Source organism: Pseudophryne corroboree, chromosome 3 (genome assembly GCF_028390025.1).
Source record: "Pseudophryne corroboree isolate aPseCor3 chromosome 3, aPseCor3.hap2, whole genome shotgun sequence".
Lineage (NCBI taxonomy): Eukaryota > Metazoa > Chordata > Amphibia > Anura > Myobatrachidae > Pseudophryne > Pseudophryne corroboree.
The window spans coordinates 205,410,905-205,435,100 of NC_086446.1; the positions used below are offsets into that span (position 1 = coordinate 205,410,905).

The 24,196-nt window shown below is 45.4% G+C and overlaps 1 protein-coding gene across 7 annotated transcripts in view; it reads right to left on the reverse strand.

The window, feature by feature from the left end:
• The window catches only part of CDH23 (cadherin related 23), a 1,868,204-nt gene that overhangs the window by 484,224 nt on the left and 1,359,784 nt on the right, over nt 1–24,196 (reverse strand). For all 7 annotated transcript variants that reach the window (XM_063958779.1, XM_063958778.1, XM_063958781.1 and 4 more), the window contains one exon: nt 12,133–12,245. In XM_063958779.1, coding sequence (XP_063814849.1) covers nt 12,133–12,245 — 113 coding nt within the window. The remainder of the gene's footprint in view (nt 1–12,132; nt 12,246–24,196) is intronic.

A 24,196-nucleotide genomic window follows, 5' to 3' on the forward strand; every position in this document is an offset into this window, starting at 1 on the left:
CTAGAGAGTGACATCACCATTACAGGCAATTTGCTCCGCCTCCTCACCAACATTTTCCTCATACATGTCGACACACACGTACCGACATACAGCACACACATAGGGAATGCTCTGATAGAGGACAGGACCCACTAGCCCTTTGGGGAGACAGAGGGAGAGTTTGCCAGCACACACCAAAATGCTATAATTATACAGGGACAACCCTTATATAAGTGTTCCTCCCATATAGCATTTAATATATATGTATATCGCCAAATCAGTGCCCCCCCTCTCTGTTTTAACCCTGTTTCTGTAGTGCAGTGCAGGGGAGAGCCTGGGAGCCTTCCCCTCAGCCTTTCTGTGAGGGAAAATGGCGCTGTGTGCTGAGGAGAATAGGCCCCGCCCCCTTTTCGGCGGGCTTCTTCTCCGGAGATTGTGAAGTCTGGCAGGGGTTAAATACATCCATATAGCCTCAAGGGCTATATGTGATGTATTTTTCGCCATACAGGTATTCTACATTGCTGCCAGGGCGCCCCCCCCCGCACCCTGCACCCTCCGTGATCGCTGTGGGAAGTGTGCTGACAGACAATGGCGCACAGCTGCAGTGCTGTGCGCTACCTGAGGAAGACTGAAAAGTCTTCTGCCGCCTGGTTCCGGACCTCTTCAATCTTCAGCATCTGCAAGGGGGTCGGCGGCGCGGCTCCGGGACGAACCCCAGGGCGAGACCTGTGTTCCGACTCCCTCTGAAGCTAATGGTGTCCAGTAGCCTAAGAATCCAATCCATCCTGCACGCAGGTGAGTTGAAATTCTCTCCCCTAAGTCCCTCGATGCAGTGAGCCTGTTGCCAGCAGGACTCACTGAAAATAAAGAACCTAAAAACTTTTTCTAAGCAACTCTTTAAGAGAGCCACCTAGATTGCACCCTTCTCGGACGGGCACAAAAACCTAACTGAGGCTTGGAGGAGGGTCATAGGGGGAGGAGCCAGTACACACCATGTGATCCTAAAAGCTTGCTTTTGTGCCCTGTCTCCTGCGGAGCCGCTATTCCCCATGGTCCTGACGGAGTCCCCAGCATCCACTAGGACGTTAGAGAAATTAAGCCTACAAACGGTATATTAGACCCTCCAAAAAAGGCTAAAGACATTGTTATGCTAAATCTATAAAATGATACGTAACACTGATCAAGGATTGCTATGGAAGTGGGGACCTTTAGGGGCTTATTTAGAGTAGAACACACATTGGCCATAATCTCTTCCACATTTAGCGCACAGAACTTATAGTAAATATTATACGCAATGAGTTCTCTGCCATTGGACTGGCCCCATCTGGACTCTTGGTTTCACGGATGTTTCACTTAGTCCATCCCTATCATTAGTGCTAAAGTGATACCCATTATCATGCATATCTCAGCCACAGAAATCAGGTTTCGCTGCATAAAGGGTTGGGCGCCTCGCTACCCGAGGAGTAGCGAGCTGAAATGATTATACTACTCCCATCAGCAGAAACAGAACAGGTGTTTAAGGGGGTGAAAAGGTCTGAATATCGCTCAATGGGAGATACTCAATTGTTTGAAAAGTCAGTTGGGTGTCTGTTTTTTCCTATCTAATAGACAGATAAAAACAGACACCCAACCAACTTTTCAAACATTTGAATTCCCCCCAGTGTGTCTAAAATATGCGTAATTATGCTTACAGACTTCGGTGATAGCCCACACTTCTGTTGGCAAGCCCTCTCCAAACGTAGCCTATATGCAAATGCCCTTATACCATGTAGTTACTTATGCCCCTTCCGCTGCAATGGGCTGTGCACATCTCAGAAACACCCATAGGTGCGTAGGAGCATACACATTGTGATAATACACAAGCTACATCCACAAATCTGACATTACTTCTGAAAGTTATTCATGCACAAGTGATTGTGTCTAATATGGATTAAGCGATCATCATATAAGGATTTTATGCAAATTCATACAATTCTGGTGATGCTGCATCTAGTCTTATTCATCACATATAAATCATGTTGATTTTGTAGACTATGGACGGGATGTTCTAAAATGAAAATGCTGTAAAAACCACCGGGTCACCAACGCGCAGGGTAACGCCAGCTTTTGCTGGCGTTACCCTGTAGAAGTCGATGGGGCTTCTTCCGCAATGTGGCATCCCCCACTGCCTCAGTTGGTCTGCGCAGATTGACTCCTGGGTCACAGTCCCGGAAGTCCAGAAGCCGATGCGCACCACGAAGGATAGCTCTGATCGTACACATGCGATCAGTGTCGGCGCGATGTGTGGCAGGAAGTACCGCAACAGGTTGGTTCATCCTGCCCTGTAATTGTAAGACATTAGAGCATACAGACTCTACCTGTTCATTAACATACTGTAGCCAGGCAATCTACCAGAGTACTGCAAATGTTGGGCACCACTAGTACCTTTTTAATTAACACCTTTCTGTAAATCATGAAATTATAGTAGAACACTGTAAAACAATATGGTACTGTGTATTAGCTTATATTATGTTATATGAGTCAACATTTAATGTTTGGTAATTGAATATCAGTCATTTTGAGCCAGCATTGGTGTCCCTAATGATCCACAGTGTGGTGGACACTTGTATCCCAGTCTGACACGTCCCACAAGGGCTACCCTATACTACCTACAATTAAAATCATTTACATTTCAATGCTGTAAAAAATAAGATTTTACTTACCGATAAATCTATTTCTCGGAGTCCGTAGTGGATGCTGGGGTTCCTGAAAGGACCATGGGGGAATAGCGGCTCCGCAGGAGACAGGGCACAAAAAGTAAAGCTTTTTCCGATCAGGTGGTGTGCACTGGCTCCTCCCCCTATGACCCTCCTCCAGACTCCAGTTAGGTACTGTGCCCGGACGAGCGTACACAATAAGGGAGGATTTTGAATCCCGGGTAAGACTCATACCAGCCACACCAATCACACCGTACAACTTGTGATCTAAACCCAGTTAACAGTATGATAACAGCGGAGCCTCTGAAAGATGGCTTCCTACAACAATAACCCGAATAAGTTAACAATAACTATGTACAATTTATGCAGATAATCCGCACTTGGGATGGGCGCCCAGCATCCACTACGGACTCCGAGAAATAGATTTATCGGTAAGTAAAATCTTATTTTCTCTATCGTCCTAGTGGATGCTGGGGTTCCTGAAAGGACCATGGGGATTATACCAAAGCTCCCAAACGGGCGGGAGAGTGCGGATGACTCTGCAGCACCGAATGAGAGAACTCCAGGTCCTCCTTAGCCAGAGTATCAAATTTGTAAAATTTTACAAACGTGTTCTCCCCTGACCACGTAGCTGCTCGGCAAAGTTGTAATGCCGAGACCCCTCGGGCAGCCGCCCAAGATGAGCCCACCTTCCTTGTGGAGTGGGCCTTTACAGATTTAGGCTGTGGCAGGCCTGCCACAGAATGTGCCAGTTGGATTGTGCTACAGATCCAACGAGCAATCGTCTGCTTAGACGCAGGAGCACCCATCTTGTTGGGTGCATACAATATAAACAACGAGTCAGATTTTCTGACTCCAGCTGTTCTTGCAATATATATTTTTAATGCTCTGACAACGTCCAGTAACTTGGAGTCCTCCAAGTCACTTGTAGCCGCAGGCACTACAATAGGCTGGTTCAGATGAAATGCTGACACCACCTTAGGGAGAAAATGCGGACGAGTCCGCAGTTCTGCCCTGTCCGAATGGAAAATCAGATATGGGCTTTTGTAAGATAAAGCTGCCAATTCTGACACTCTCCTGGCAGAAGCCAGGGCTAGAAGCATGGTCACTTTCCAAGTGAGATATTTCAAATCCACCTTATTTAGTGGTTCAAACCAATGAGATTTTAGAAAATCCAAAACTACATTGAGATCCCACGGTGCCACTGGAGGCACCACAGGGGGCTGTATATGCAGCACTCCCTTAACAAAGGTCTGGACTTCAGGGACTGAAGCCAATTCTTTTTGAAAGAAAATCGACAGGGCCGAAATTTGAACCTTAATAGATCCCAATTTGAGACCCATAGACAATCCTGATTGCAGGAAATGTAGGAATCGACCCAGTTGAAATTCCTCCGTCGGAGCACTCCGATCTTCGCACCACGCAACATATTTTCGCCAAATTCGGTGATAATGTTGCACGGTTACTTCTTTCCTTGCTTTAATCAAAGTAGGAATGACTTCTTCCGGCATGCCTTTTTCCATTAGGATCCGGCGTTCAACCGCCATGCCGTCAAACGCAGCCGCGGTAAGTCTTGAAACAGACAGGGACCCTGCTGAAGCAAGTCCCTCCTTAGAGGTAGAGGCCACGGATCTTCCGTGATCATCTCTTGAAGTTCCGGGTACCAAGTCCTTCTTGGCCAATCCGGAACCACTAGTATCGTTCTTACGCCTCTTTGCCGTATAATTCTCAATACTTTTGGTATGAGAGGCAGAGGAGGAAACACATACACCGACTGGTACACCCAAGGCGTTACCAGCGCGTCCACAGCTATTGCCTGCGGATCTCTTGACCTGGCGCAATACCTGTCCAGTTTTTTGTTGAGGCGAGATGCCATCATGTCCACCATTGGTCTTTCCCAACGGGTTACCAGCATGTGGAAGACTTCTGGATGAAGTCCCCACTCTCCCGGGTGAAGATCGTGTCTGCTGAGGAAGTCTGCTTCCCAGTTGTCCACTCCCGGGATGAACACTGCTGACAGTGCTATCACATGATTCTCTGCCCAGCGAAGAATCCTTGCAGCTTCTGCCATTGCACTCCTGCTTCTTGTGCCGCCCTGTCTGTTCACATGGGCGACTGCCGTGATGTTGTCCGACTGGATCAACACCGGTTTTCCCTGAAGCAGAGGTTCTGCCTGGCTTAGAGCATTGTATATTGCTCTTAGTTCCAGAATGTTTATGTGAAGAGACGTTTCCAGGCTCGTCCATACTCCCTGGAAGTTTCTTCCTTGTGTGACTGCTCCCCAGCCTCTCAGGCTGGCGTCCGTGGTCACCAGGATCCAATCCTGTATGCCGAATCTGCGGCCCTCCAATAGATGAGGACTCTGCAACCACCACAGAAGAGACACCCTTGTCCTTGGAGACAGGGTTATCCGTAGGTGCATCTGAAGATGCGACCCTGACCATTTGTCCAACAGATCCCTTTGGAAAATTCTTGCGTGGAATCTGCCGAATGGAATTTCTTCGTAAGAAGCCACCATTTTTCCCAGGACTCTTGTGCATTGATGTACAGACACCTTTCCTGGTTTTAGGAGGTTCCTGACAAGCTCGGATAACTCCTTGGCTTTTTCCTCCGGGAGAAAAACCTTTTTCTGAACCGTGTCCAGAATCATCCCTAGGAACAGCAGACGAGTTGTCGGCATTAACTGGGATTTTGGAATATTCAGAATCCACCCGTGCTGTTTTAGCACTTCTTGAGACAGTGCTAATCCCATCTCTAGCTGTTCTCTGGACCTCGCCCTTATTAGGAGATCGTCCAAGTATGGGATAATTAATACGCCTTTTCTTCGAAGAAGAATCATCATCTCGGCCATTACCTTTGTAAAGATCCGAGGTGCCGTGGACAATCCGAACGGCAGCGTCTGAAACTGATAGTGACAGTTTTGTACAACGAACCTGAGGTACCCCTGGTGTGAGGGGTAAATTGGAACGTGGAGATACGCATCCTTGATGTCCAAGGATACCATAAAGTCCCCCTCTTCCAGGTTCGCTATCACTGCTCTGAGTGACTCCATTTTGAACTTGAACTTCTTTATGTACAGGTTCAAGGACTTCAGATTTAGAATAGGCCTTACCGAGCCATCCGGCTTCGGTACCACAAAAAGAGTGGAATAATACCCCTTCCCTTGTTGTAGAAGAGGTACCTTGACTATCACCTGCTGAGAGTACAGCTTGTGAATGGCTTCCAAAACCGTCTCCCTTTCGGAGGGGGACGTTGGTAAAGCAGACTTCAGGAAACGGCGAGGTGGATCCGTCTCTAATTCCAACCTGTACCCTTGAGATATTATCTGCAGGATCCAGGGATCTACCTGCGAGTGAGCCCACTGCGCGCTGTAATTTTTGAGACGACCGCCCACCGTCCCCGAGTCCGCTTGAGAAGCCCCAGTGTCATGCTGAGGCTTTTGTAGAAGCCGGGGAGGGCTTCTGTTCCTGGGAAGGAGCTGCGTGTTGCTGTCTCTTCCCTCGACCTTTGCCTCGTGGCAGATATGAATAGCCCTTTGCTCTCTTATTTTTAAAGGAACGAAAGGGCTGCGGTTGAAAAGTCGGTGCCTTTTTCTGTGGGGGAGTGACTTGAGGTAGAAAGGTGGATTTCCCGGCTGTAGCCGTGGCCACCAAATCTGATAGACCGACTCCAAATAACTCCTCCCCTTTATACGGCAAAACTTCCATATGCCGTTTTGAATCCGCATCGCCTGTCCACTGTCGCGTCCATAAAGCTCTTCTGGCCGAAATGGACATAGCACTTACCCGTGATGCCAGTGTGCAGATATCCCTCTGTGCATCACGCATATAAAGAAATGCATCCTTTATTTGTTCTAACGACAGTAAAATATTGTCCCTGTCCAGGGTATCAATATTTTCAATCAGGGACTCTGACCAAACTACCCCAGCACTGCCCATCCAGGCAGTCGCTACAGCTGGTCGTAGTATAACACCTGCATGTGTGTATATACTTTTTTGGATATTTTCCATCCTCCTATCTGATGGATCTTTAAGTGCGGCCGTCTCAGGAGAGGGTAACGCCACTTGTTTCGATAAGCGTGTTAGCGCCTTGTCCACCCTAGGAGGTGTTTCCCAGCGCTCCCTAACCTCTGGCGGGAAAGGGTATAATGCCAATAATTTCTTTGAAATTATCAGCTTTTTATCAGGGGCAACCCACGCTTCATTACACACGTCATTTAATTCTTCTGATTCAGGAAAAACTATAGGTAGTTTTTTCATACCCCACATAATACCCTGTTTAGTGGTACCTGTAGTATCAGCTAAATGTAACGCCTCCTTCATTGCCAAAATCATATAACGTGTGGCCCTACTGGAAAATACGGTTGATTCGTCACCGTCACCACTGGAGTCATCGCCTGTGTCTGGGTCTGTGTCGACCGACTGAGGCAAAGGGCGTTTCACAGCCCCTGACGGTGTTTGAGTCGCCTGGACAGGCACTAATTGATTGTCCGGCCGCCTCATGTCGTCAAACGACTGCTTTAGCGTGTTGACACTATCCCGTAGTTCCATAAATAAAGGCATCCATTCCGGTGTCGACTCCCTAGGGGGTGACATCCTCATATTTGGCAATTGCTCCGCCTCCACACCAATATCGTCCTCATACATGTCGACACACACGTACCGACACACAGCAGACACACAGGGAATGCTCCTAACGAAGACAGGACCCACTAGCCCTTTGGGGAGACAGAGGGAGAGTTTGCCAGCACACACCAAAAGCGCTATATATATATCAGTGGTAGCCTTATACTAAGTGCTCCCTTATAGCTGCTTTGTTATATCAAAATATCGCCATAAATGTGCCCCCCCCTCTCTGTTTTACCCTGTTTCTGTAGTGCAGTGCAGGGGAGAGACTTGGGAGCCGTCCTGACCAGCGGAGCTGTGAGAGGAAATGGCGCCGTGTGCTGAGGAGATAGGCCCCGCCCCTTTTCTGGCGGGCTCGTCTCCCGCTATTTAGAAAAATTAGGCAGGGGTTAAATATCTCCATATAGCCTCTAGGGCTATATGTGAGGTATTTTTAGCCTTTATAGGTAATCATTTTGCCTCCCAGGGCGCCCCCCTCCCAGCGCCCTGCACCCTCAGTGACTGCCGTGTGAAGTGTGCTGAGAGGAAAATGGCGCACAGCTGCAGTGCTGTGCGCTACCTTTTGAAGACTGCAGGAGTCTTCAGCCGCCGATTCTGGACCTCTTCTGTCTTCAGCATCTGCAAGGGGGCCGGCGGCGTGGCTCCGGTGACCATCCAGGCTGTACCTGTGATCGTCCCTCTGGAGCTTGATGTCCAGTAGCCAAGAAGCCAATCCATCCTGCACGCAGGTGAGTTGACTCCTTCTCCCCTCAGTCCCTCGCTGCAGTGATCCTGTTGCCAGCAGGAATCACTGTAAAATAAAAAACCTAGCTAAACTTTTTCTAAGCAGCTCTTTAGGAGAGCCACCTAGATTGCACCCTTCTCGGCCGGGCACAAAAATCTAACTGGAGTCTGGAGGAGGGTCATAGGGGAAGGAGCCAGTGCACACCACCTGATCGGAAAAAGCTTTACTTTTTGTGCCCTGTCTCCTGCGGAGCCGCTATTCCCCCATGGTCCTTTCAGGAACCCCAGCATCCACTAGGACGATAGAGAAAGATTATGAAACAAAGGGCAGTTGCTTGCCCAACGCCCACTCATACAGTACTGTATGTGGTGGGGATGACATTTGCTGTGAAATCGGATTTCAGATATCCTGCTTCACATTCATTTGCTATTTCTGGGTTATCACCACAGGTTAAGCAAAGTAACGTAACAAACTGTGTTCTGTAAGTGCAGTCACAAATTAATTACACGTGGTAATTAAATGTCTTTACACTTCCCTCTAGATAACTCTTGATTGAATATCATTCTGCTGTGTCCTGAACTGTGTGCTGTTATCTGTGTTAACATGTTTGTGGTAACACCTTTCTATTAATATTTATTATGCAGCATTAAAATGGAAATCAAAACCTTTCAGATAGAATACATTACGCAAAGGAATGCAATGAAAACATTCTATAGCAGCAATAAGCAAAACATTTTAAGGCTTCTTTTATAGCATGGCACTACACACGTTTCTTGATGGGGATGGGGATTTAAAGGCAGAAAATGCTGTAACTTTTCTAGTGGTTTTCTGGTCTTTATTAAGTTCAGAGGGTCCCATAAAACTTCTGTGCTGGATTTCAAACTGCCAAAACCTAGGCATAATATTGTCTTTTGAGCAACAGTTATGGATTCACCATAGGTTGAGCTGTATGCAGCTGTGTGTTCGGATCTCCCCTATCTGTACGCTTGGTGTCATAGCTATCATCATCATCATCATCATCATCATCATCATCGTGTTTGAAAACAAGCATACTTATGCATACACACAGCTCTGCACAGCCTGCAATTCTGTCCACACACAACAACTAAGTTGCCTACAACTTAGCACTGAGTGTATTTGAAAATGCCCTGCAAGTCACCTTACTATAGCTGAAATAGGCCCTTTATGCAGTATTGCCTCCTGTAGAGCATAATAATTAGTGTAAGAAAGTGGTTCCCAAATGCTTTCCTCAAGGCACCCCAACAGTCCAGGTTGTAGGGATATCTCTGCTTGTGCACAGATAATCAAACTGACTGAGCTACTAATTAAGTCTGTGTCCAAGCATGGATATCCTTAAAACCGGTACTGTTGGGGTGCCTTGAGGACCGCATTTGGGAACCACTGGTGTAAGCAGTGGGACACCACTACATCTATGTGCTAGCTCAGCCATCTTTATTATATAACATTTCAGATATCACATCTTTAAATGCGATCAGATCTACAAGAACAGCAAAAAAAATGTAATAAAAAGCAGATTGGTAGTCATTGGGTGACTGGTTATTGTCTGGCTTACATGCGAGCCATACGTTTTAAGATTTCACTATCTCCATTGAGTCTATCAAAATGAATCCTTCTAGCAGTTTAGTATTCAACATATCTTCGATTCTGTTCCTAAAAATGCCTATGTACAAGATTGGAATTGGTTGCACAGAAACTAAACATGTATGTATTGTTGTTTCCTCTTTCCTTATGTATAAAGCATATTTACTATTAGATTGTATAGACATTTCTTGCAATACATGTTACCAAAATGACAACGCTGGGCTGAACCAAAAGTTAATAGGAATTCAGCTGCCAACTAATGTACTAGAAACTATTGCTATCATGTATGAACCATGCCTCAGTGATGTCACTCATAGGTGTGCGCACAGGGGGTGCCTGGTGTGCACAGGCACCCCCTAATGTCTGGCACCCCCGCACACACGCCTTCTGCTGCTGCTGCCGCCACCAATTCCTGTCTCTGACGCTGAAGGAAGGAGAGCGCAGCACGTGTCTCTCCTGCCCCTCACTGTGTCCCCGTCTCCGGCAATCATTTAAAATGTCTCTTGGCTGTCAACCATTAAGAGCTCGTGGACTAGCTCTTGATTGGCTGCTGGCCCATGAGGTTTGATTGGTTGACAGCCAGGGACACAGCGAGTGAGGCGAGGCACAGGAGAGACGCACGCTGCGCTCTCCTCCCCCTTCAGCGTCATAGATGGGAATTGGCGGCAGCAGAGGAGGGTGAGCATCGCAGGGGGCATTTGTGTATCTGGCAACACTGGGGGGCATATGTATCTGGCACCACTGGGGCATTTATGTATCTGGCAGCTTGGGGGCATATATGTATCTGGCAGCACTGGGGGCATATGTATCTGGCACTGCTGGGGGCATTTAAGTATCTGGCAGCTTGGGAGCATTTATGTATCTGGCAGCACTGGGGGCATATATGTATCTGGCAGCACTGGGGGGCATATATGTATCTGGGTATCTGGCAGCACTGGGGGCATATGTATCTGGCACTGCTGGGGGCATTTATGTATCTGGCAGCACTGGGGGCATTTATGTATCTGGCAGCACTGGGGGCATTTATGTATCTGGCAGCACTGGGGGCATTTATGTATCTGGTAGCTTGGGGGCATATATGTATTTGGCAGCGCTGGGGGCATATGTATCTGACAGCGCTGGGGGCATATATGTATCTGGCACGGCTGGGGACATATGTATCTGGCACCGCTGTGGGCATATGTGTATCTGGCATCGCTGGGGGCATATGTGTATCTGGCATCGCTGGGGGCATATGTGTATCTGGCAGCACTGGGGGCATATGCGTATCTGGCACCACTGGGGGCATATGTGTATCTGGTACTATGAGAGCATATGTTTATTTGGCACCACTGGGGGCATATGTGTATATGACACCACTGGGGACATTGAGTAAGGGGCACCACTGGGGGGCATGTGTGTATCTGGCATTACTGGGGGCATATGTGTAAGGGGCACTAGTTACAGAATGAAGGGAGGTGAAGGCCAGTAGACACAGAGTGCAGGGGGCAAGCTGAGAGGCAGAGTGCAGGAGAGAGGCTGAGAGGCACAGAGTGAAGGGGGAGACTGAGAGATACAAAGTGAGGCAGATTGAAGGAGATGCGTGACAAGGAGATGCAGGCGGGAAATGAATGTGGATGAGAGACAATGTTGGGAGGGGATGATGGTGGGGGTGAAAGACAATGCAGGGAGAGGAGGAGATGGTGGGGCTGGGAGGTGAGGGTGTGGCTGAGAGACACAGGGAGTAGGAGGTGACATGAGTCTGGTTGAACCTCTGTGACATTATGATGATCTTGGTTATATTCCTACACAAAAAAAGCATCTTCTGGACCATGTAATTTCCTACATGAATAGTGATTAATGATAGAAGATGCTGTCTGCCCAGGGAGGACATTTCTTCAGAGGTTCCCCATTGTAAGAAACCACCATATACTGTAAGTAAGGTGCATATGGAATGGAAAGGAATGCTCCCAGATTAATGAGAGACAGGTGGTGTGTCATGTTGGCACGCTCACATGTGCAGTGGCCATGCCCCTTGTGGTATGTGATTTATATTGCTTTGAGTGCCAATAGACACGCCCAGTAGGTGGTGCTAAACACCATGGTGCACCCCCAAATAAAATGTTCTGCGCACGCCTATGATGTCACTTGATGCTGTCACTCAACTTCAGCACCAAGAGCACATGGACCAGTCAGCTTGGCTGTCCAACGTCTATAAACCCAGTCAGAAAGATGTCATCAACTGGCTAGATTTACTCCCAATCCAAAACATACAGTATCTTGTAGTGTACTGTAAATTTGTAAATGCTGTCGGGTGTTTGGGCATCTTTATAATTACAAATTACTCCCTAATTTATCAGTAGCTAAGTAATGGGATACAAGTGTAGAATCCATATAGAAAAGACAAAACATGGTTAAAACGGTTTTATATGACTTTAAGTAAATGCTATATTTTAAAAACTGCAATTCAAGTTCTAAAAATACCGGGAACTTGTGTTTGCCAACAGAAAATTAAAATTCAACTCACTGTTGCAATGCCAATTTTTTGATTGGGTCCAACACCACCGTCCACTGCTCGGATAATTAAGATGTACTCTGACTTAGCTTCCCGATCCAGTAGAGTTGTCGTGGTGATTTCTCCTGTAAGCATAGAAGATATCAAATAACAATCAATACTAAATTGACCAGAAAATTGGGCTTAACAATGCATTGTTCACAGTTCGGTGCATCAGCAGTGAATGATCTTAGTAGAAAACAATCACTCGGAAAAAAAATATTCCCAAACCAACAGCAGAGCTAACAATCTACAGTAACTAAATACATTGATGACCTGTTAGAATCCGCATCTGACATGTTAAAGTGCTATTGTATGTACGTAACAGCCTACATACAGATTAACATATAAGAAAATTAAATAAAATGCAAGGGAGATACACAGAGATGCTTTGAAGCCTAGTATTAGAGTAAAACAACAGTAGGATAAATAAAGAGGGCTATATTTATGAAAACTGACACTTCTCTGCGAGTTGGAGCTGTAAATGTAAAAAAGATGCACTCACATTCAGTGTAATGCACGCTGGAGAGTCCGATTCAATTGCAAGGCGTGATACCGGAGATGTGTGTATATTTGTCATATATATACTAGCATATATAATGGGTGCAGAGTGTGCGGTGCACTCGGGCCCCTGGGATCCACATCGCACACCCTGCACCTATTTTTCTTTTACTTACCATCCGGAGTACCGCATCGGCAGCAGCGCTGCAGAAATCCCTAGAAAAATAGTGTGGCGGCCATTCTCCAGGTGTTTTGCACACGGGCAATAAGAAAATCACTGGGAAAATGATCATCCTGCAATTTTCCCAGAGATCTACACATGCACACTAGACTCTGGGACAGCACTAGGATCTCCTAGTCACCCTAGTGCCCAGAGTCTCTACAGCGCGTCCGGCTAGAGAGGAGGGGGCCAGACGAAGTCTGCACACGAGCCTCCTCCTCTCTAGAAGCGCCCCTGCATATATAGTATCCCCGGCAATGTGCGCACCTCTGTGGGAATGAAAGAAAATCTGTGATGTACTGTAGATGCAATATTCCGCAAAGCCATTCACATTTGATTGAATTGAACCCATGTTTCCATTGCACACATCTTCAGGGCTTACTGAGAATGTGTACAAGAGCACACCAATTGTATTTGAAATACTTATATTCCTTTTGTACATACAGATGTAGCCATGCTCATATTTGTTGCGATGCAGAATTCTGCAATGCGGCATGCTGCATTACGTGATGCAACATGCCGCATCGTAGTAAGATGACCATGGCTACATCTGTAGAAACAAAATATCTAACATTCCGACCAGTGCGAAACTTTTGCAAATACGTTTCTGGAAATCACAAAATGCTCTGAAAATGTATATATGAAATAGTTTACTTTTACAGTTTTGTAAAAGTATTATATTTTTAACTGTGTTTTTAAAGTTGTGTTGTTCCTCTTTTTAGATGCTATCTTTCCATGAATGTACCATATATTTTTGTTGTACAACAGAATGATTGTAAATAATTAGTTTTGAATCTTCTGCCATTGTTTTCTGCTAAACCTCAATCTCTTTAATGGCTTTCCTTTCCCATGTACTCCCAGAGCTTCTTCATTGATAGACAGAATCAATAGAGATATAAAAATTGGAGCATTTCAGTCATAAGAAACTGTGGCAGTCTAAGCACTGGACGATCTGCTATAACTTACAGCCTCTATTTTTATTTCAACTACAACTTTTACAGAGAAGCTTTTCTAAACAAAAGAACGGATGACAATGATAATGAAATAGGGGAATGACACTATTCCATTACTCATGTTCCAGCATAAGCTATTCCTGGACAGGCTTTATTGTAGTCTACTCTGTTAACTCCACTTCACTGGAAATAATTGGGGGGGAGGGGGGGGGCGACGACGGGGGCTGTTGTCACTTGCAGTCGGGGGTCCCCAATTCACTAAATAAAACATACTGTGTTTAACTCTTGCATACAGCCTAAGGAATGCCATATAAAAATACAATTGCCATAAAATAGAATAGACTATACAGGTTGAGTATCCCTTATCCAAAATGCTTGGGACCAGAGGTATTTTGGATATCGGATTTTTCAGTATTTTGGAATAATTAGATACCATAATGAGATATCATGGTGATGGGACCTAAATCTAAGCACAGGATGCATTTATGTATCATATACACCTTATACAAACAGCCTGAAGATAATTTTAGCCAATCTTTTTTATAACTTTGTGCATTAAACAAAGTGTGTGTACATACACACAATTAATTTATGTTAAATATATACCTTATACACACAGCCTGAAGGTCATTTAATATGATATTATTAATAACTTTGTGTATTAAACAAAGTTTGTGTACATTGAGCCATCAAAAAACAAAGGTTTCACTATCTCACTCTCCCTCAAAAAAGTCCGTATATGGATATGGGATACTCAACCTGTATTAACTTGGCATGTTTTTTTTCCTGCACTATTATATCTAACTGATATTCCCAGGCATTTATAAATAGGCAGTTAGAACTAAAATATATGAGCATGCAGCTTGGTATCACATGTCCAGAGATTAGACTGGATTGGCTGTGGAACCAGGAGGGACTCAGGAGCATTAGGGTAATTCTATTTTGATCATTTTGTAAAAATACATTTATATTAGTAGTATTTTGTATATTTGCTTCTACAGTAACTAGATATAGCAAATGTAACGTTCATATTATTTGTTGATACTGATTTTAGATATTATACAGTACATGGTAACCAACTATTTACCAAGCGTCTTTGTGGTAGAACGTTTTTACACAGATGTTTAGGTGGGTCATTATGACCCGGGTATATTTTACGCATGATTTTTAAATGTTAAGGATGATTTTAGAATATTATTAGTATATTTGGAATAATAAACTATTGAATGATCTATTTTGATAAAATAAAAAGTCATAAAAAATAAAGAAGGAACTTTTTTTTTCTATGAATTCTTTAAAATAAATCAAGAAAATTGACAACTTCTGTGTTATTGCTAATATTTTAGCAAAAAACAAACTTTTCTTCTAAAATTAAACTTTGCATGCAGTTTTTGGACGACAGTCTAAATAGAGCTACATGCACGGCCAACAGCGAGGGTCTTTAACAACCCGTGGGGCCGCACATCACTCGTCGTCAATGGCATACACATTTAGCGATAAATCAAATGATGTAGCTCAGGAAGGGTCAAAATTAGCAACGTTGTTTAATTCATCGCTAAGTGTGTACCCACCTTAGGTCTTTTGTGCATTTCTCTTGGTAAACAAAATACATCTTTGCAGATGCTCAAGAGTTCATTTAGACCAGCGGTGCAAGTATGCGGGTACGGGGGGGTATGGCGTACCCTTAAGAATTTCGTCGTGGGTACGCTGTACCCACACCGACAGGCCGTCGCTCACTACCACTGATGTGAGGGGAGGAGAGCGCAGCCTGCGCCTCTCCTGCCCCTCAATGTCTTCTTTCAAATCAGCGCCGCCCGTGAGCCAATCAAAGCTCGCGGTGCTTTGATTGGCTCACGGATCGGCGCTGAATTGAACTCACCCGCCGGAGACTGAGGGGAAGGAGAGGCGCAGGCTGCGCTCTCCTCCCCTCACACAAGACAGCAGCAGCGGTGAGCAGGGGAAGGGGGGGGGGCTGCTGCTTCATGAATACCTGGCACTGTGGGGGGCAATGTATATCTGGCACTGTGGGGGGCAATGTATATCTGGCACTGTAGGGGGCAATGTATATCTGGCACTGTGGGGGGCAATGTATATCTGGCACTGTGGGGGGCAATGTATATCTGGCACTGTGGGGGGCAATGCATATCTGGCACTGTGGAGGGCAATGCATATATGGCACTGTGGGGGGCAATGCATATCTGGCACTGTGGGGGGCAATGTATATCTGGCACTGTGGGGGCAATGTATATCTGGCATTGTGGGACATTCGTGTATATGGCACTGTGGGGCATTCGTGTATCTGGCACTGTGGGACAACGTGTATCTGGCACTGTGGGGCAACGTGTATCTGGCACTGTGGGGCAACGTGTATCTGGCACTGTGGGGCATTCGTGTATCTGGCACTGTGGGGCATTCGTGTATCTCGCACTGTGGGGCATTCGTGTATCTGGCACTGTGGGGCATTCGTGTATCTCGCACTGTGGGGCATTCATGTATCTGGCACTGTGGGGCATTCGTGTATCTGGCACTGTGGGGCATTCGTGTATCTGGCACTGTGGGGCAACGTGTATCTGGCACTGTGGGGCAACGTGTATCTGGCACTGTGGGGCAACGTGTATCTGGCCCTGTGGGGCAACGTGTATCTGGCCCTGTGGGGCAACGTGTATCTGGCACTGGGGGGGTCATATGTGTATCTGCCCCTCCCCCATATGTGTATCACGCCCACATTTTCATTGACCACGCCCCATATGGCATTTGGCCACACCCATTTTGTAAGACTTTTTTCTACTTGCACCACTGAGCAAGACCCAAGGATTTGATGAATTTATGCTATTTATCAAAACATCACATACTAAAATGGCACAAAATTGTTACACGGACATTGAGGTTGGGTCACAATAACCTTTTTGGAGTTTGCGCCCATCTAGTTTTCTGTGCTGATGCTGGCTGGCTGACTGAGCAGTAGCGGGAAACGGATATGGAGGGGTTTTAGCCCCAGTTACTGAGAGGTTTGGCAACATTGCATAACTATATAAAAAGATAAACAGTATTTAAAATACCAACACTCAATGTCATGAGATTGGTTTTGGGGCCAGGCATACATACATACACTTTGCATATCATATTCATAGGTAGCTGTGTCCATATGCGTGTGGCCTTAGTTTTACAACAATGCACATCATTTGTCAGCCCAGCCCTCATCAAGGGACATCCAAAAAGGGCACTTCAACATTCCAAGAGGCGAAAAACTGTTTAGAGACGTATCGTGCAAAAAGTTTCATAATAATGCAACTTCCTTCCCCTTAAATACAGTACCCTTCCTTTTTAAATAAATAAATAAATGTTTCCTCTTAAGAAAAATGAGCCTTAACCTGAAGAAAAAAGATACATTGACAGTGAAGCAGCTATTATTCATAGATAAAAATCAATCAACCGTCGGCTGAGTTGTCTACAGCAACCAATCCAGCTTCCAGGTAGCATTTATAAAGAACATTCTATAAAATGGTAGGTAGAAGCTCACTGGATACTTTGAGCATAAACTTGCCCACTCTTTAAAGGGTATGATAACCCCCCACACACACCCTCTCATCAACTGTTAGATTAGAGCTTGATGCAGAAAGAGAGTGGTTTGCCTGCAAGTCCAACATAATGAAATGACAACCACTACTCATTCAGTTAGAATCCTAAAATAAGGAGAGCTTATTACAATTATCTAGAGATGAGCGGGTTCAGTTCTAAGAGAAACGAACCCCCCCCGGACTTCACGTCACGAGCCCGGATCCGAGTCAGGCTCGGATTTTCCCGCCTAACTCGGAAACCAGAACGAGGCAAAATGTCATCATCCCGCTGTCAGATTCTTGCAAGGTTTGGATTCCATATAAGGAGCTGCCCATTTTCACTCGGCATTGGAGAGTGTAGAGAGAGGACGTGTCTCCGTCCTCAGTGTCCATGTCTTGTGCTGCATCTGTCCAGTCACAGTGGTTGTGTCCTCTGCTGCCATATGTCTAGTGCTGCTGTATAAGTCCAGTCCATTGCAGTGGTGCTGTGTTGTGTTGCATCAGTCTAGTGGTGGTGTCTTGTCTTGCATCAGTCCAGTCACAGTGGTGGTGTCCTCTGCTGCCATATGTCCAGTGCTGCTGTGTAAGTCCAGTCCATTGCAGTGGTGCTGTGTTGTCCTGCATCAGTCCAGTGGTGGGGTCCCTGTGCTGCTGTATATGTCCAGCGGTACTGCGCATAAATCCAGTGATACTGCACATAATTCCAGTGGTACTGGCGTATAAGTCCAGTCCAGTGATACTGCCGTATATGTCCATTGATCCTGCCGTATATGTCCAGCGGTACTGCCGTATAAATCCAGTGATCCTGCCGTATAATTCCAGTGGTACTAGCGTATAAGTCCAGTGATCCTGCTGTATAATTCCATTGGTACTGGCGTATAAGTCCAGTACAGTGATACTGTCGTATATGTCCAGTGATACTGCCGTATATTTACATTGATACTGCCATATATGTCCAGCGGTACTGCCGTATAAATCCAGTGATCCTGCCGCATAATTCCATTGATCCTGCCGCATAATTCCATTGATCCTGCCATTTAATTCCAGTGGTACTGGAGTATAAGTCCAGTGATCCTGCCGTATAATTCCAGTGGTACTAGCGTATAAGTACAGTCCAGTGATACTGCCATATAATTCCAGTAGTACTGGCGTATAAGTCCAGTGATCCTGCCATATAATTCCAGTGATACTGCCCTATAAGTCCAGTGATCCCGCCATATAATTCCAGTGATAATACCCTATAAGTCCACTCCAGTGGTGCTGCCATTTAAATTCAGTGGTGCTGTCTGTGCTGTATATTATTTACTCCAAATAAAGGAGTTATTAATATTTATTCCAAAAATTTTTCACAGGGTTTGCCCTGCGTGGTGTAGAGGTACACTCTCCTGTACCGCATATTGTTATATAACTCCAGAAAAATAATTGAGAACAATAATTTGGAGGATAAAATAGGGAAAGATCAAGAACCACTTCTTCCTAGTGCTGAAGCTGCTGCCACTAGTCATGGCATAGATGATTAAATCCCATCAACGTTTTCTGCCAAGGCCAGTGCCCAATGTGATAGTAGAGGGCATGTAAAATCCAAAAAGCCAAAGTTCAGTAAAAAGACCCAAAAAAAGAAATTGAAATGGTCTGAGGAGAAACGTAAAACTTGCCAATATGCCATTTATGACATGGAGTGGCAAAGAATGGCTAAGGCCCTGGCCTATGTTCATGATTAGTGGTTCAGCTTCACATGACGATAGAAGCCCTTAGCCTCCCGCTAGAAAAATGATGAAAGTTAAGCTGGAAAAATCACAGAAAATAACTGTGCGTTCTAAGATGGTATCACAAATCCCCAAGGAGAGTCCAAATGTGTCGGCGGTTGCGGTGCCTGACCTTCCCAACACTGGATGGGAAGAGGTGGCTCCTTCCACCATTTGCACGCCCCCTGCAAGTGTTGGAAGTAGCACCCACTGTCCAGTTTCTGATAATCAAATTGAAGATGTCACTGTTGAAGTACACCAGGATGAGGATATGGGTGTTGCTGGCGCTGAGGAGGAAGTTGACAATGAGGATTCTGATGGTGATGTGGTTTGTTTAAATCAGGCACTGGGGGAGACACCTGTGATGCCTGGGAAAAATACCAAAAAAGCCACCTCTTCGGTGTGGAATTGTTTCTCCACAAATCTGGACAACAGGGGCCATATGTAATAGAGTGAGAGTTTCAAAAAGTGAGAGATTTGATAAGATTTTGCAGGTTTTCTTTTTTTACAGTGGCAATCATTTACACAGCAAGATCAACCTGGTTTTGCAATGTAAATGATTGCAACTTTTTAAAAAAAACTTGAAAAACCTTACCAAATCTCTCACTTTCTGAAACTCTCACTCTATTACATTTGGCCCCAGGTGTCAAGGCGTGTGTTGCCTCTTTCAATCTGTAATAAGTAGGGGTAAGGATGTTAAACATCTAGGAACATCCTCCCTTATACATCACCTGCTGCACATACATCAGAAGTCAATGTCAAGTTGTGAAACTTTGGGTAATAGCGTAAGCAGTCCACTGACACCTAAATCTCTTCTTCCTCTTCTACCCAAGCTCCTGCAAGCCACACCCCCAACTCCCTCAACGTCAACTTCCTCATCAATCAGCAACGTTAATAATCCTGCAGGCCATGTCACTGGCAAGACTGAGGAGTCCTCTCCTAACCGGGATTCCTCCGGAGGATTCTTGAGTGGTATGCCTGCTGTTGCTGCCACTGCTGTTGTTGCTGATGGGAGTCGATCATCATCCCAGAGGGGAAGTCGGAAGACCACTTGTACTACTTCAACTAAGCAATTGACTGTCCAACAGTCCTTTGTAAGGAAGATGAAATATGACAGCAGTCATCCTTTTGCAAAGCGGATAACTGAGGCCTTGACAGCTATATTGGTGTTAGATGTGCGCCCGGTATCTGCCATTAGTTCAGCGGGACTTAGAGAATTGTTTGAGCTACTATGTCCCCGGTATCAAATCCCATCTAGGTTCCACTTCATTAGGCAGGCGATAACAAGAATGTACAGAGACGCCAGAAAAAGTGTCCTCAGTGTCCTAAAAAATGCAGTTGTACCCACTGTCCACTTGACCACGGGTATGTGGACAAGTGGAACAGGGCAGACTAAGGACTACATGACTGTGACAGCCCACTGGGTAGATGTATGGCCTCCCGCAGCAACAACAGCAGCAGCACCAGTAGCAGCATCTTGCAAACGCCAACTCGTTCCTAGGCAGGCTACGCTATATATCACCGCTTTCCGTAAGAGGCACACCGCTGACAACCTCTTACGGAAACTGAGGGACTTCATCGCACAATGGCTTACCCCAATTAGATTCTCCTGGGGATTTGTGATATCGGACAACGCCATCAATATTGTGCTTGTATTACATCTGGGCAAATTCCAGCACGTTCCATGTTTTGCACATACAATTAATTTGGTGGTGCAGAATTTTTTTTAAAATAACAGGGGCGTGCAGGAGATGCTGGTCGGTGGCCCGAAAAATTGCAGGCCACTTTTGGCATTCAGCCACCGTGCGCCGAAGACTGGAGTGCCATCAAACACTCCTGAACCTGTCCTGCCATCACCTGAAGCAAGAGGTGGTAACGAGGTGGAATTCAACACTCTATATGCTTCAGTGGATGGAGGAGCAGCCAAAGGGCATTCACGCCTATACATCCACCTAAGATATAGGCAATGGAGGGGGAATGCACCTGACTCAAGCTCAGTGGAGAATTATTTCTGTCTTGTGCAAGGTTCTCCAACCCTTCGAACTTACCACATGTGAAGTCAGTTCAGACACTGCCAGCTTGAGTCAGGTTATTCCCCTTATCAGGCTTTTGCAGAAGCAGCTGGAGAAATTGAAGGAGGAGCTAAGGCAATTCCGCAAAGTATGTGGGACTTGTGGTTTGAGCCCTTCATTCGCTTTGCCAGGATTCAAGGGTGGTCAATCTGTTGAAAGCAGAACACTACTACAGAGCACTACATCCCACCGTGCTCGATCCTAGGTTTAAAGCCTACGTTGTATCTCTCTTTCCGGCAGACACAAGTCTGCAGAGGTTCAAAGACCTGCTGGTGAGAAAATTGTCAACTCAAACGGAATGTGACCCGTTAACAGCTCCTCCTTCATTTTCTCCCGCAACGGAGGCTGAGAGGAAAAGGATAAGATTTCCTAGCCCACCCGCTGGCGGTGATGCAGTGCAGTCAGGAGCGAGTGCTGACATCTGGTCTGGACAGAAGGACCTGCCAATGATTACTGACATGTCTACTGTCACTGCATATCATTCTGTCACCATTGAAAGAATCATTATATGAGTGACAGCATCCAAGTAGGCATGTCAGACAGTCCGTACGTATACAGGCAGGAAAAAGAGTCAATTTGGATGCCCTTGCACAAACTGGCTTTATTTTACCTAAGTTGCCCCCCCCCCCCCCCCCCTCTAGTGTGTACTCCGGAAGAGTGTTTAGTGCAGCCGGTAACCTTGTCAGCGATCGGCGCAGGAGTTTACTTCCACAAAATGTGGAGAAGATGATGTTCATGAAAATGAATTATAAATTCCCCCGGGAAGAATTTGACAAGCAATTGCCTCCAGAAAGTACACAGGGACCTGTGATGGTGGATTCCAGTGGGGATGAATTAATACTCTGTGAGGAGGAGGATGTACACAGTGAAAGGGGTGAGGAATCGGAGGATGAGGGCGACATCTTGCCTCTGTAGAGCCAGTTTGTGCAAGAAGAGATTGATTGCTTCTTTTTTGGTGGGGGCCCAAACAAACAGTGACAGGATCGTGTGGCAGACCCTGTCACTGAAATGATTGGTTTGTTAAAGTGTGCATGTTCTGTTTATACAAAATAAGGGTGGGTGGGAGGGCCCAAGGACAATTCCATCTTGCGCCTCTTTTTCTTCTTTGCATCCTGTGCTGTTTGGAGCCTAGTTTTTTTACGTACCATCCTGTCTGCCACTGCAGTGCCACTCCTAGATGGGCCAGGTGTTTGTGCCGCACACTTGTGTCGCTTAGCTTAGTCATACAACTACCTCATTGCACCTCTTTTACTTCTTTGCATGATGTGCTTTTTGGGCCTAGTTTTTTTAAGTGCCATCCTGTCTGCCATTGCAGTGCCACTCCTAGATGGGCCAGGTGTTTGTGTCGCACACTTGTGTCACTTAGCTTAATCATACAGCCACCTCGATGCAACCTTTTGGCCTAAAAACAATATTTTGAGGTGTGAGGTGTCCAGAATAGACTGGAAGTGAGTGTAAATTAATGTTATTGAGGTTAATACCGTAAAATCAAAATTACCCCCAAATTCTGTAATTTTAGCTGTTTTTATATTTTTTTCAAAATCATCCAGATCCAAAACTAAAACCAAAACACGAAAGGGTAGTTTTGGCAAAACCAATCCAAAACCAAAACACGAGCAGGGAATTAGAACCAAAACCAAAACACAAAATACGAAAAGTGCCAGCCACACATCTCTACAATTATCACATGAAAGTAAAATTGAGTCTGACATGTACTGACTCTTGTGCCTTTCTATAATTTTACTACGTCACACAAACTAATCTAATACAGAATACAATAATGTCACGAATTGGCAATAATTTTTTTTTTAATGTTTGAAATAAACAATGGGACCAATGCAGAGGGATATTTTAACATGTCGATAACAACAAATTAATTACCAGCTTTAAAAAGAGGTATTTAACATTGTTTAGTACGGTTGTGACGACTCTTGCCACCACATCCTCCAAATTGCTTACAATTAAGACACTGCCTGAGCCCAGCAAATTTGACTAGTTTGCAACTCCCACGAAAAGTACTTATGTCTTTACAAGTCAGCAGTCGGACACGTCTGCATGGTGAACATAACACAACGTTATAGCTTCTTAAGCAGGTGAAAGGATTTAAACAAGTGTGAAAGACGGCAGAATCAGCTGGGGCCCATTCTGAAAGTTAGATTGCTGCCAACAATATTTTTCGGTTCAAGGAATCATTTCAACATTAACGTTTATGCTCAATAATTCCCCATGAAGAGTGGTTTAAAGGAAACTTTCACAATAGTAAAATTTGTTGAATAGAGCAATGCCAAATAAACTTCAAATTACTTGCATGGCTCTTTAGGGAAAGAAAAAACTTTTACAGCATAAATTATACTTGGTTTGGATTAAAATCTACGAAAATAGTTCAAGCTAGATTAAAAAAAAATGGTTGTTCACCTAATGAAGCTTGTTAGTGCTTCTATAGGTGAGGCCTATTTATTACTGTTTTCCAATGCAATTCATGACAATAAAAAACTTGATTGCATAGGCAAATGCGTGTGTGTGTGGGGGGGGGGGGGGGGGGGGAGAGGGAAGGGGGGATCCAGTTGCCCGGAAACCCCCCATCCCCATGCCAGGCCACTACATACAGTATAAGGGGTGGAATGGTCTGCTGTACATGCCCAGTGGCAGCAGATTTTCCAGGTCTGTGTTATGAATGCAACAGAGGTTTTTTGCAGGACTGTATGAATGCAACTAAGGTATTTTGCAGGACTGTATGAATGCAACTGAGTTTTTTTGCAGGACTGTATGAATGCAACTGAGGTTCTTTGCAGGAGTTGAGGTTGCAGATTGTCTTCTGGGCAGTGACTAGAGATGAGCGGGTTCGGTTTCTTTGAATCCGAACCCGCACGAACTTCACTTTTTTTTTCACGGGTCCGAGCGACTCGGATCTTCCCGCCTTGCTCGGTTAACCCGAGCGCGCCCGAACGTCATCATGACGCTGTCGGATTCTCGCGAGACTCGGATTCTA